Genomic DNA, 14655 nt, shown 5'->3' with positions numbered 1-14655 from the left:
CAGTGGTGATGTGATGCTGTAACAGACAAATTTGCATATTCCTCTATTATTAGATTAGATTTTTCTCCTCTTTCCCCTCTTTCTTCTCCTCCCCCTTTTTTCCCTCTCCTCCCCCTCTTCTCCTTTTTTGTCTTCTTCTTCTTTAGATTTTTGTGTATTTACTATTGTCTACTTCAGTGTTTCCCATTCTGGGTTTATTTTTTCCAAGAATGTAACGTGCAGTATATAGTTTCAAGTCTTTTTTTTTTTTCAATTACTTTTTAAAAATTATAAGTATCCTGTTACATTGTTTTGATTTTCTTATTTTGGGGCTTATATATATTACTTATGGTAGATCTTTGTTTATCATTGGTATTTTTTCTTCAACTCTTTTCATCTTTAAAATTTTAATTATTTTTTATTTTCCATCTTTTATCTTTCTGAAGGTATTATCAATTGAACTTAATGTCTTTTGTGTTTTTTCCAGGGTAGTCTTTTTTTTTTTTAAATATATTTTATTGATTTTTTACAGAGAGGAAGGGAGAGGGGTAGAGAGTTAGAAACATCAATGAGAGAGAAACATTGATCAGCTGCCTCCTGCACACCCCCTACTAGGGATGTGCCTGCAACCAAGGTACATGCCCTTGACCGGAATCAAACCTGGGACCCTTAAGTCCGCAGGCTGACGCTCTATCCACTGAGCCAAACTGGTTAGGGCTCCAGGGTAGTCTTTATTGAAAAATTTTAAAATGTTTTTATGAGTTTTGTCACCTGTCTGTTCAAATCTTCCTTTTCTTCAAAACCTACTTCTTTTAGTTTTTCTAATTCTAATTTATATTTTTTCACAACCTACATTATTTTCTTAATTTGTATTAACTCAACCTTTAGTGTTGTATTCCCACTTTTATTTGTACCATCTCTTTTCTTTATTCTTATAGTCCTGCCCTATTAAACTTGGATTATGCTCCCAGCAGTTTCTCCTCAGCATGAGCTTTTGCTCTGAAAAGGAGCTCTGTCAGTTAGTTTTAAGTGTTCATAGGGCCCAGGCTGCTCTAACTCCTTCATTCTTGGTCTCACAATTTTGGCTGCTGTACTCAGTTTGACTTTCCAAAGAGAACTTCTTATGGTTTTAAGGTTCTTATGTCACAAACACATCAGAACTCTGGTTGCCTGCCCCCTCCCACTTTGTTCTCTCTCATATATAAAGATGCTAATAATGTGGGTCTTGTGAGTGTTGATAGTTTGTACCTGCATTTTGGTGTTCATGTGTATAGCTTATCAATTGGTTTTGTTATAGAGGTTTTGTGTCAGCTTTTGCCTTTCTGTTATAATTGTTCTGCCTGTATTTATGGGAAAATCAGGAGATTCTAAAACTATAACACCATTGCTGCCTTCTTCCCAGAATCCCTTGCTATTTTATATTACATTCTCTCACTTAACATTCTTAAAGCTGGGATACTCTGGCTCATGTTACCTTGTTTGCATTCATATTGAACTGTTTTGTATGAAGAATATGTTTGCTTTCATAAACTGTGGTGAGCTTATTCTAACATACACCTATCACATACACAAGAGACCTTCAAGTCATGTACCTAGATTTGGGTTGATTTATGTCCCCCAAAATCACATGTTAAAACGCTAACCTCAGAATGTAGCTGTATTTGGAATTAGTGCCTTTAAAAAGGCGATTAAGTTAAAATAGGCTCTTAGGGTGGGTCCTAATCTAATCTGAGTGATCCTATAGGAAGAGGAGATTTATATACACAAAGAGACACCAAGGATGCACAGAACAAATACCATATGAAGCTGTCATCTATAAGTCAGGGCGAGGTTTCAGGAGAAACCAACTCTGCTGACACATTGGTCTTGGACTTCTAGCCTCCAAAATGGTGAGAAAATTAATTTCTATTGTTTAAGCCACTCAGGTTGTGTTATTTTTCTATGGCAGCCATAACAAACTAATACATTTAATATCTTTGCAAATGTGGAAATCGCTCTGAGATTTGTACATTTTGTTACTGAGAGCTTTTCTAGGGATCAAATATGAAATATTCTCTGTGTGTGTATATATATATACATATGTGTATATATATTTGTATATCTATATATGTAAAACCCTAATATGCAAGTAGACTGAATGGCAGAACAACCGAACAACCAGTTGCTATCATGTGCGCTGACCACCAGGGGTCACGTGGAACATGGCGGGTGTCGGCAGCAGGTGGCAGAGAGTGGAACATGGTGGGTGTCGGCACGGCGGGATGGTGGAACAGGTGAGCGCGGGCGCCAGACCAAGGCAGGGTGCTAGTCGCTGTCATCCGGGCGAGCCTCTGGTGGTTACTGAAAATTCTTTGCTCCCGTGTGCCACGGTCCTGCCTGGCGCTTGCACCTGCCAATAAAATAATACTTTCTTTCCTACAGCAAACTCTATGGAAAATCAAATTATAACAGTTATATTTACCTCCACTTTGTAAATTAGCACACACTTATGTACTTGTAAAAATACTTATGCAACCTCTTGCCTTTGGACTATGTCTCTCTGCTTTGAGGTGGAGATATCTGCATGTACTAGGAAGAGAAAAACTATCTCCATAATGCTTAAGCAGCCTTGATTTTTAAAAATTGCAAATATCATTGTATTCAGCTAAAAAGTGCATAGAAGTTAAAAGTAAAAGAGAACAGTGCATATCTTATTTAGTATAGTAGGACACATTGTCAAACAGATGCTAGGCTCTGTTTAGGATAACTACCTTGGGCATATTTACACAGACATACAAAGCTTTCTCATGAATATGAAAATTAATTTATAGAAAATATATTTGCATCCTAATGTAATATAGTAAAACAGTTTAGTAATAAAATATGTCTTTAGGTTAACAAACCAACCCAGTGATACTTTTTAGATATAGTATGTAAGTTTATAAATTGAGATTTCTACTAGATCCTTTCAGTATTAACAAATTATTATTTAATTTGTGTTTTTTGCCTATGGATTGATATACTCTGTGTGTGTGTGCGTGTGTGTGCATGTGTGCGTATGGATGGGAAATTTCTTCTCTCCAACAACCCCTGCAGTTAGGCACAGCCCAGAAATTTATTGGCAAATATAATGTTAGTGATGATTCCAGCTCATCTATTCTGTTTCTCATGGATTAGGAATGAGGCCCAAGTAAAATTTGCTCTCCCCTTAAACATCCAAACCACAGTTGCTAGTAGAAATAAGTTATGTACTTCTTCTCATTGGAAATAAATAAATACATGCTTAAGCTTCAATTCCTATTGAGGGCAATAGCTAGCATATTAAAGATCACTTTCCTGGATAAGAAACATGTAAGCTAGCAGTTTCTTCATAATATACTAGAGGCCCGGTGCCAGAAATTTGTGCATGGATACAGTCCCTAGGCCTGGTCGGTGTTCAAAGTGTGAGCGTCTGGCATGGAAGGGCAGGTCTCAGCTGACCTCTGGGCCCTCATGTGCTCCCCTTGCCCGAGTCATCGGGCCCCTGCCTGGCTCCCTCAGTGCCTGGGATCCCGGCCGCAGCCCTGCCCCTGCCACCACTGGTCACTGTCTGTGGGGCAGTCAGCAGGGCGATCAGGCCCCACTGGCTCCCTCAGTGCCTGGGAACCAGGAGGCGGCCCCGCTCCCCACCACCGCTGCTGGTCACCATCTACAGGGTGGTCGGCAGGCTGATCAGGCCCTGCTCGCACCCACTTAGCCTGGCGCTGCCTGCTCATGTGCTCCACCATCCCGCTGTGATCCCGCTCTCATTGGAGCCCATTGGGGTTGGCAGTGCCTCCACTGCCACCTGCTGCCAGCACCACATCACCGACGCCCGCTATGTTCCGCGCACCCCCTGGCGGTCAGTGCACATCATAGCGAGCAGACAAACTCCTGGTTGAACTCCTGGTTGAGGGGACAATTTGCATATTAGGCTTTTATTATATAGGATTTGCACTTCCCCTTGAATTTACCACTTGTTCTCCCAAAATGTTCTCCTTCCCTCCCAAGGGGATTATAAAACCAGATACCTTTTAACCTTGTTGTTTGTACATTTTACACTCACAGATTCTAAAATGGATCATACACTTCCCTTGTAATTCTGATACACTTCCATTGGGCTGCCTACTCTTGCTCTCCCTCTTCACCTTTAAGCTTCACAATTTCTCATCAATATGAAAGTGAAAAATTGGGAAGTAGACGTGCACAATGTGCTGTCATCATTGACAGTTTTGGAACTGAAATTGGAGTCAGAGTGAGGGCAAAAATGGACATCAGCAGCTTTTTTTCAATCACAGCAAGTCAGAGAAGATGATAGATGTAGCAGCTGCAGGGAAGTAATCATGTTTTCTACATCTATTGCCTCTGCTCAGCTCTTCCTACTGTTAGGAACATTCTGAGTTAGCCGAGATATAGACTAGGAGTCAGATGATTCCTTTGCACCGCCTGAAGAAATACAAAAGTGCCAGAATTATTTAGACATTTGACAGTACTTAACATAATTCATCTCAGAATCAACATGCAATATTTTCTGTAATATAACATGTTTTTAATGAACAGAAGCTTTTTTTTTCTTTTGTTGGCGTTCAATAATTTTTAGTCATCTTTTTTTATTTATATTTTATAGAGTAGTGACTTAGATTGAAGACTCTTGGGCCCAATAGGTTTGATGTAAAAACAGTTATATCAGAATTTGTGTCAGAAAAATAGCAGCTCATCTTACACATAATTGCAAAATATTTCTTTCTTTCATATCTTAAGTGTTAGAAATCCTGAGACGGACACTGAATGGAGTAGTTGCTATGCATAAATTTGCTATTGTTTGGCAATGATCCTTTTTAAAATTGCTTTGAGGTGTAAATCAATAGTATTAAACATGAGCCCCTTATATTTTACAAAAATATTAAACAAATATGATGTAACAATCAGTTTGGTTCTTGTAAAAAGCTGTTAATTAAATTGAAGCACCTACTTGTTCCTTGGTGTTCAGAAAGTTGGGGGTCTCCATTGCAGCTGCCACTTATCCTTAGTCCATTGAAGTCTTCTTTTGAGTGGATTTCTTCAGAAAGTGGATTTCCAACTTAGTTTTAAAAGATTAACTCGAGTTTTACTCTTAAGCACAGCCCAATAAGAGCTTTCACATATTGTTATGTGAACCTGATAATAACCAGACAGTCTTCATTTAAGTCCTGAACCTCAATTTGCTTTCCATTATCGTTTCCTTTTCTTCCAAAGTATGAGGCTTGTTTGGGTTCCAGATAGTGTGACTCAATCTGTAATCCTCTAGCCCCTCTTCTTCCATGATGGAAGGTGGCCAAGGCAGCCTTCTACCTCCCTTACCCTTAGAGGCCCAAAGCCACAGGACTCTGCTCAGCATCAGGGAACAGTGGCTAGCTGTTCCATTCTCACACTCCACCATCCCTGATGACTGGTACACCTAAGTCACCACCTCGTCACCACCTCCATGCAGTTCTTCTCGGGACTTACTAGTATCAGCTTCCTGGGATCAAGTGTTTTTACCTTAATAATACTAAGCATAAACTCTTTTCATTAATCTATAATCTGTGAAACTTTTTTATAGTTGGCTATGGTAGATATATTTCTATATTTATGACTTCATAACTTTAATATCAATTGATAATTTAGTAGGACATTAATAATCTACAGTCCCCAAATCCAAACAATATATGGATTTTGTATTTTTGTGATTTCAGATTCTTTGCAGCATGATTTGTATGCATCCTTTAGATTTTAAACTGATCTATTTGATTTATTTAGCTTTAAAATAATTATTGAAATGAGGCAAAAATATTTTTGTATTATTCCTTCTACTTCTCAATGGTACCAGTTATCTTAACTATACAGTATATGGTTGTATTCGTTTCCTAGGGCTCCCATAGCAAAGCGTTACAGACTGGGTGGCTTAAAAATAACAAAAAATTATTCTCTCACAATTCTGGAGACTAAAAGTCTGAGATCAAGGTGTCAACAAGGTTAATTTCTTCTGAGGCTCTCTCCTTGGCTTGTAGATGGGTTTGTGGCTTCACATGGTCCTCCCTCATATTGGATTAGGGCCCACCTTTTAATTTAGTTACTTCCTTAAAGATGTTATTTCCAAGCACAATCTCATTCTGAGGTATTGGGGGTTAGGACTTGAACATATAAATTGAATTGTACACAATTCAGTATATAATGATGATACTTCAAAATATTTTAATTTGCCTAAAAACTAAAATGTGTAAAACACATGTTTGTTTCAATTTTGTAACCGCACAGTGAGGAAACAGAGTTACAGTGAGGCCTCATTACCTGCTGCAGGCCTCTTGTTTGGAAGAAGGCAGAACTAGAGCCTGGGTCTCCTGATTTGAACCTTGTTATCTTTTTACTCTATAGTGCTGCAAACTGAAATAGAACTTGACAGTTGTACAGATCTTTGAATGTCTGGGTATAATAGATATGTATATTTTGGATCATGAGCTATAAACTTCAGATTTCTATTGTACATTATTTAGTCACAGCTTCCTGACCTTATTTCGTACCTTTTTTCCTGCTTTATTTTCTGAAGAGTATTAGGTCAGAGTCTAGAGAGATTGGTAAACTAGTTACAACTTAATTGCCAAATGAAAAAATAAAACATACCAAGGAATTTCTAGAGGTTTATGTTATTTAAAAAGAAAAAAAAACCCTAAAGATTTATTTTTAGTAAAGGATAAATTTTATTTGTTGCACTGAGGATTTTTAGCAATGTGGTAACCTGCAAATGGAGCAGATGGGGGTGGGGAGAGAGGGACACTATTGACTGCTGAACTTACTTCTGCTTGTCCAACAGAAGTTACAATCTCCAGAGTTAGCACAGCCTGAGCTAACAGTACCCTTTTGGCAGCCCTGGCTCAGGAAATGCCAACGCTCTCCTACCCCCTCAGAAGCCCTGTCAATGGGTTAACATTTAGTACTTAGTCATTCTAATTGGTTACAGTTGAGTCAGTCCTGTCATGATTCTGATGAATCTTTTTTCCTCTTAACAATACCTAAGTGTCTCTTACAGACCCTGGAGATCATTCCTTTGTCTTATAATTCTTTCTCATATCTCATGTATATCTTAAATGTGTCACTATTTCAAAGCTTTCTATATCTACAAAGGCACAACTGATTACTTGTATCAAATGAATATCCTATTTTTAAAATGTGAATATGTTAAAGTTTATTTAATAATTTATTAAATTCAAAGAAGAAAGTTTGATATACAACTGTGATAGATATATTGATGACTGCCTTTTTAAAAGCATCAAAATAATTAAAAATAATTTTCTTTGAAAGTTGGCCAGGGATACTTTGCCCTGATCCTTTTAAAGGTAAATATGTGACCTATGACCTGGATGGAAATGTTGAACAGTATCACATAGAATTCCTGGGTGATCCCCATTCAAAATCATGGATAAATGCAACATTTGTTGGACATTATAGTATCACATTAAAGGTAAGTAGAATAACATCAAAACTTTATTCTTCTTGAACTTGTTTTTAATTATTGCCATTTTTGTCTCAGATCTTAAAAGATACATAATGATTAACTTTTATATGTATATAAACAAATAGTATATACTGTTTGTTTTAAACTCATATTTTTATTTTTAAAGCAGTTTTTCAAAGGAAGTATGGATATAAAAATAGTTATGGGGTACTTTAAAATTTTATTTTTCTAATAGAAATATAGTATAAATTAACTGAGGACTTCACATAATTGTTTTTTGAAATAATTTTAAGATTATTTGGAAGTTTTTCAATTCTTTTGAGAAAACTAAGTTGTAGCTAACAGGGAAAATTAATTATGGAATGCAGCCAGATTTTCAAATTTCAAATGGAATATTTCATTATACTAACTCTATCTGTATATCTTTGATTCCTTTTAAACTTTAAATCACACAGTACAATTAATGAATAGACTGGACTCTCAGGTTGATGAGAATAGGTAAACTGGACCTGTTTCCATGGATTTGGTTTAATTATTATAAATTAGCTCAGCTATCTGTATTTTAATATTAAAACTTTTCATCTGCAAATCATGCTTTCATAAGAAATCTGATTGAATAGTAGATGTCAGAAATGTGGATTTCTTTTCCTCAGTTTGGATAGTGTCTACTTTTTAATTAGAAGCTTATGTATTCAAATATACAGATGAGTGTATGTACATTTAAGGCGTGCTCTTTAATCCACACTATAAGTAAATCTGTGGAGATTTGAAGTACTTTAAAATGGGCTTTTACTCTGTCTTTGGCATAAGCAGTATATTTGCCCATTTCAGCTTGAAAACAGCCGGAAGGAAAGGCTGTTTTATTTCAGTGTGGAATAACATCGCTTATATTCATGTCACAATAGTTGTGAACCAGTCATCTTATGTGAGCACCTTCTGGACTCTGACTTCTTGGATGTATGCCTGGGTACTTCTACTGACAGTCACCGAATACAGGAAGGAGTGTTCTCCCTTCTCTGCCCTCTCCCCTTTTCTGAATGATGGGGAAGCCTAGCTTCTCATGAAGCAGACCTTAGAAACTTAGATATTTGATAATATGCTAAAGAGTGGGACACTTTTTAAAAAATATATATTTTTATTGATTTTAGAGAGGAAGGGAGAGGGATAGAGAGATAAAAAAAAAATCAATGATAAGAGAGAATCATTGATCAGCTGCCTCCTGCACTATCCCCTACTGGAGATTGAGCCTGCAACCTAGGCATGTGCCCCTGACCAGAATTGAACCTGGGACCCTTCAGTCCACAGGCTGACGTTCTATTCATTGAGCCAAACTGACTAGGGCGGGTGGGACACTCTTAAGAAATTATATGTAAATATAAGTTTAAAAAAATCAAAGTGTATTTTAAAATTGTCAGAACTAGTAGTACTTGTAGGATTTGACTCCTGTCATGATTAATTTGAGTCGTTTGGTATCAGTGAGCATACCATTAATCCCTGGGACAAGGAAAAAAATCTGATGCAAAACAAAGCCAAACACAAGAATCAGTAGACATTACTTTTTAACCTAATGAAAGCATTAAAGCAAACTTAGAAAGTCTTGCAAAGATCAGGAATTCAAGGCTGCTTAAATGAATGAAAGGCTGAGAGCAGAGTAAAGTGTTTGTTTCTGCTCTTCCTTCCCCCTTTGCCAACTAGCCAGGTGCTCTGGGTGGAGCACAGGCCCTGGGGCAGGCTCTGTCCTCTACGGTCATTCAGGGTACCTACCTGCAGGCTCTGCTCTTGGCCTATACTCTTTTTTTCTTATCTGTGCCTTTTTTTTTTTTCACTTGTTCCCTTACAGTGTGTATGATTGGGGTGCCTTCTTCTGTGGGTCTCTTCATTCAAGTCTGAAATTTTAGTTCCTTTTCACTTCAGTTGAGCTGGCACATGCCAGACTGTCTGTCTGTGCTCTGATTCCCCACTCCTGGCTACCTAAGATCTCAGCATGCCAGGGAGGGGAGATTAACCCGTGACTGAAGCCTCCTTGCCCCAGTCCACTCAAGAAACACAAGGCAAGGTGGTTGACTCAGGGAATATAGACAACCAAGGAAGAAAAATGGTAAAAAATGATACGTATGAGAAATTGGTTGAAAAGTATTCATTCCAAACTATGTATTACCTGGAGATAGCTGGGATTTATGTCCCTGTCCCCTGGAGATGGAGATAGTCTTGACTCCAACCTGTAGTTCTATTACCTAGACTTCCAGGGGTTTAATCTTCTTTTGTCCTTTTTGTACTGGAGCTCCTATATTCTCAGATGCTATCTCTGTACTGTACCACAGTGATCCAGATATTAAATTCATACCTCCTTCCCCCATAAGAAAGATCACTTACACAAAAAGTAATATATAGTAGACAATGTAGACTTTCTTTAAGATTTTTCTAGAAGTGGTGGAGAAGAGATACACATTGTCTGATACATATGTGTCTAATAGGCACATATGACTCTTACTGGCTTAAGCTGTCTAAATCTTACTTCATACATTATTTCAACATCATTTTCTCCTAATTTGTATAAGCTTAGTTTAACAAGTGATTAAATAATATCTCAAAATTTTCACTAAATATGACTACATAAATTTTGCAGTGTTTGTTAAGGTGGGAGAGAAATAAGCTCCTCTAGAAAGACATTCCATGTATTTACAAGAAAATGGAATATTTTTAGTTTTATATTATAAAAAATTTAACTCTTTTATTTCATGTTTGTCTATTCTTTTTTTAAATAGATAATTCCCCCTGGTAGATATGTTTATGGGACCACTGAATTAGTAATTTTATTGTTGAAAGTGCAAAAGAACTCTGTTATTGTCTATTCATACAAATGGTAGGGTTTTCTCCAATAAATAAAACTTACAGATACACTGCAATGTACTTTAGAAGAAAGTTGAAGGCAATATTTAGATTGCATATTTGTAATTTATATTGGTTTATTCATACATTATTTTTTCATTTACCATAAAATCAGTAGCTCTAAAAAAAGCTGAAGTTCCCCCTCCGTTTTAAAGAAACCTTGATTCTTTTGAAAGTTAGTATTTAAAATATATATCACTCTGATAATTACTCAGATAAAATGGACATGAATATGTAATAGATGGCTATTTTTTGTTGTTGTTAATCCTCACCCAAGGATATTTTTCCATTGATTTTTTAGAGAGAGTGGAAGGAAAGGGGAGAGACAGAGAGAGACTCATCGATTGGTTGCCTCCCGGCATGTGCCACGACCAGGCTGGAGCCTGTAACTGAGGTACATGCTCTTGACTGGAATCAAACCTGAGACCCTTCAGTCCTCGGGCCGACACTCTATCCACTGAACAAAACTGTCTAGGGCTAGATGGCTATATATATTTTTTAAGAGTCAATGCATAAAAAGAGATTAAAAAAAAAAGAGTCAATGCATGGAATAAAATTCTTTCCCCATTGGCACAAATCTTTCTCCTATATTTAGTAGGTACATGTCTGCAGAACTCATTATTTGCAAATTTATTTTTTAGCTTGATAGACTACCATGTGATAGACTACTACTTGATAGACTACGAGTTTAGCATTTCTTAAGCCTGGATGTGCATTAGAGGGCTTTACAAAACAGTAACAACACCACCACACAACAAAAATACAGCAATGCCAGGGTTCTACTCTACTGGATTGATTAAATCAGAATGTATTGGAGTAGGGTCAGGCCTCAGCATTTTTAAGTTCCTCAGATAGATCTGATGTACAGTCCAGAGACAGAGAGAACTACTGACTAAGTTTTCACATCATGAAGCATCAGAGTTTTATTGGAGTTATCTCTATACTAGAGGCCTCTATACTAGAGGTCCATCGGCGTGGCCTGTGGGGATTGGGCTGAAACCAGCATCCAACATCCCCTGAGGGATAGTAGTGTGCGAAGCGGCAGGCAGCCAGGGAGGAGCCGCTCTCGCTCATCCCAGCCCTGCTCATCCCAGTCAGCTGAGCAGGGCTTCCACTGTGGGAGTGCACTGACCACCAGGGGGCAGTTCCAGCATTGAGTGTCTGCCCCCTGGTGGTCAGTGCGTGTCATAGTGCCTGGTCAGACGGTCGGACGCTTAGAATATTAGCCTTTTATATATGTAGATACTCATGTTGAATGACAGTCTTGGGTAGACTTGCTTAAGCAGAACTCTTGACTTTTCAAATTATATATGCAGTATTAGTCATTACACAAGTGCATCTGGAGTAACATCTATTCAAGCAAGTGTTTTGCTTCTAATATTCATTAAGATCCAGATACTAAGAATGTAGTATGTAATAAGGATTAGCCCATTAGTTTGTAGACTAGATTATCAGGCAGCATTTTGCTCTTAGAGTAATGGAGTGAAATTGGATACAAATCTATTAAGCACATTCAGTGGAAAACCACATTTGCAGCCAAATCTGTAGAGCTACCAAACTCTCAAAATTTTTTGTCATATGAATTCTATATTTGATGTAAAATTTTCTATAATTTGCTATTAGTTTAAGACTTTTTGTTTTCTAAGCATCCTTTAGTTTTTGGCCTGGAGAAAGGATAGGGGAATTAGAACATGTTTCTATAACTGCGACCTATTTGTGAATAATCTAATCTGCCAAGGAAACATTTGTAGTAATGTATATTAGGAAAAGAATGAAGTTGTCAAAGAGGTTAAAAAGGCAGTCTCTAGAGCCAGGTTCTTTGGGTTTGAAGATTAGCTGTACTATTTACTAGATATTTGAACTCAGGTAGGTCACTTATACTTGGCAAATCCCACACTCCTCATATTAAAATGGAGGTTATAAGAGTACCTGTCGCCGAAACCTGTTTGGCTCAGTGGATAGAGCGTCGGCCTGCGGACTGAAAGGTCCCGGGTTTGATTCCGGTCAAGGGCATGTACCTTGGTTGCGGGCACATCCTCAGTAGGGGGTGTGCAAGAGGCAGCTGATCGATGTTTCTCTCTCATCGATGTTTCTAACTCTCTATCCCTCTCTCTTCCTCTCTGTAAAAAAAAAAAACAAATCAATAAAATATATTAAAAAAAAAAGAGTACCTGTCTCATAAAGTTGTAGGGGTTAACTGAGATAGTATATATAAAACATTTAGCACAGTGCTTGTCACCTAGTAGGCTCTTAATAAACATTAGTTGATATTTTACAATGGGAATATAGGTGAAATACATAGCTAAATAATTAATTTTTTCCCCTAGAAACCAGTATGTGTAGAAGGGAGCACCAAAAATATACAAGAATGAAAAGGTGGAGAGTAATATTTTTTCTTTTGATTAAGATCATATGTCCAAATGACATGATTTTAGTGGGAATTTTTAAAACCAACCAACATGATGCTCCCAGAAATTGAGCGAAATAGACTGAATTGATCATCTGTCTTATCCTTTGATTCTTCAGTACATGGCTGAAAGAAAGAGTCCATTGCTGTAATGCTTTTCTAGTTTAAGGTAAATGGAAGTGCTAAGAACTTTTGAAAGCAGGAGATAATTTAGAACCTTCTGAATCTAACTTCTTGGTGAATGAATGAATAGTCCTCAATATCAGCAATGCCCCAAGAATACTTTGGATTTGTTTGATGGAATTTGGGCGGAGAATAGAAAATATTATCTTTCAGGTCCTTTGCAACTGAATGAAACCACTTTTCCCCCTATCTCTATTCTGCTTTTTGATTCACTCACATTTATATATGCTGACTTTGGTGTTTCAAGTAAAGTTTTGAATTCACCTCTGTCATCTCCCACCTTCATCTCTTATAAATTTAGATAGCTTTGAGCTTCTACTGAAGTTAAAAGTCCAAATCCAAATAAATTACCAACTTTATTCCATTTATAAAGGATGGAACGGGTGGCTACCTTTTACATCACCAAATGCATGAAAAATCAATTAAGTATCAACTAGGTTTCTCATATTGACTCCTCAGTGGAATAGCAGTCATCTTTTCTAAGAAATTCCAATGTGTAGCTTTCTCAGTTTTCTGGAAGTGCTTATTTTCTGTTAAAGAAACCAGAGTCAGATCATTGTTTTTAAGCCAAAATACAAGGCTCATTAAATTGCCTTCAGAGTCATACCCCTTATAAGTACGTCTGTAATGGGCCTTTTATATTGGGGTTCTTAAATAAGTAAAGAGTTGTAGTGTAACTTTTTGGTACATTCTTCCATTAGGGAATGGTGAAGTCCAAAACTCATAATCAGATGAGTGCACAATTGATATATAAACTTCTTTTTCATTTCATTTTCTTTAATTCCTCCACCATTTTTGCTTTGCTTTGCTTTTAAGTATCTTTTAGCCAAGGGTCAAAACCAGTCCATGACTCAGGCAAAACCCATATCCCTAAAACCTAAATACTTTTTATTAAAATAACAAATTAAATTTCAGAATCACTTCCTTACCATTTTGTTTATCTCACAGAATATGTACTGATTCTGTGTCACATATCTAACCATCCCTTTCTTCTAGATCTTCCACCTGCTCCATGTTTCTATCTTTAAACATTATCTGAGCATCTGTCTGTAATAAATACAACCATTGTTTTCTCATGAACTCATATTCCATGAAAAATGAGCAAATGCGGAGTAGAAAATAGCAGTCAAGTATGTTAACTTTCTTTTAGGTTCAGGTCTTGATATCCTCATTTGTTGTTGCTTAAAATCCTTTAGATCAAAGAACATCCTTTAGGTCAATTCCGACTTTTTAAAGAGCTTAGATATTTAAAATATTTAGTAAATATATGTAGCCTGTGATTTTTAAAAAATCATATTTTTCTTTATTGATTAATGTATTACATATGTGTCCTTATGCCCCCCATGTCTCCCCACTCCCCCACTCATGCCCTCATCCCTCTGGTGTCTATGTTCATTGGTTATGATTATATGCATGCATACAAGTCCTTTGGGTAATCTCTCCCTTTTACCCCCACTCTCCCCTACCTTCCATCTGAGGTTTGACAGTCTGATGGATGCTTCTCTGTCTCTGGATCTGTTTTCGTTCATCAGTTTATGTTGTTCATTATATTCCACAAATGAGTGAGATCATGTGATATTTATCTTTCTGTGACTGACTTATTTTGCTTAGCATAGTGCTCTCCAGGTCCATCCATGCTGTTGCAAATGGTAGGAGTTCCTTCCTTTTTACAGCAGCGTAGTATTCCATTGTGTAGATGTACTACAGGTTTTTAATCCGCTCATCTGCT

The 14655-nt window shown here is 37.1% G+C and overlaps 1 protein-coding gene across 3 annotated transcripts in view; it reads left to right on the top strand.

Annotated features, from left to right (window-relative positions):
• The window catches only part of ZCWPW2 (zinc finger CW-type and PWWP domain containing 2), a 61476-nt gene that overhangs the window by 1381 nt on the left and 45440 nt on the right, over positions 1-14655 (top strand). For all 3 annotated transcript variants that reach the window (XM_054729688.1, XM_054729689.1, XM_008156820.3), the window contains exon 2: positions 7294-7453. In XM_054729688.1, coding sequence (XP_054585663.1) covers positions 7294-7453 — 160 coding nt within the window. The remainder of the gene's footprint in view (positions 1-7293; positions 7454-14655) is intronic.

Source organism: Eptesicus fuscus, chromosome 18 (assembly GCF_027574615.1).
Source record: "Eptesicus fuscus isolate TK198812 chromosome 18, DD_ASM_mEF_20220401, whole genome shotgun sequence".
In the NCBI taxonomy this organism is placed as follows: Eukaryota; Metazoa; Chordata; class Mammalia; order Chiroptera; family Vespertilionidae; genus Eptesicus; species Eptesicus fuscus.
This window is presented reverse-complemented; position numbering and strand designations above follow the sequence as displayed.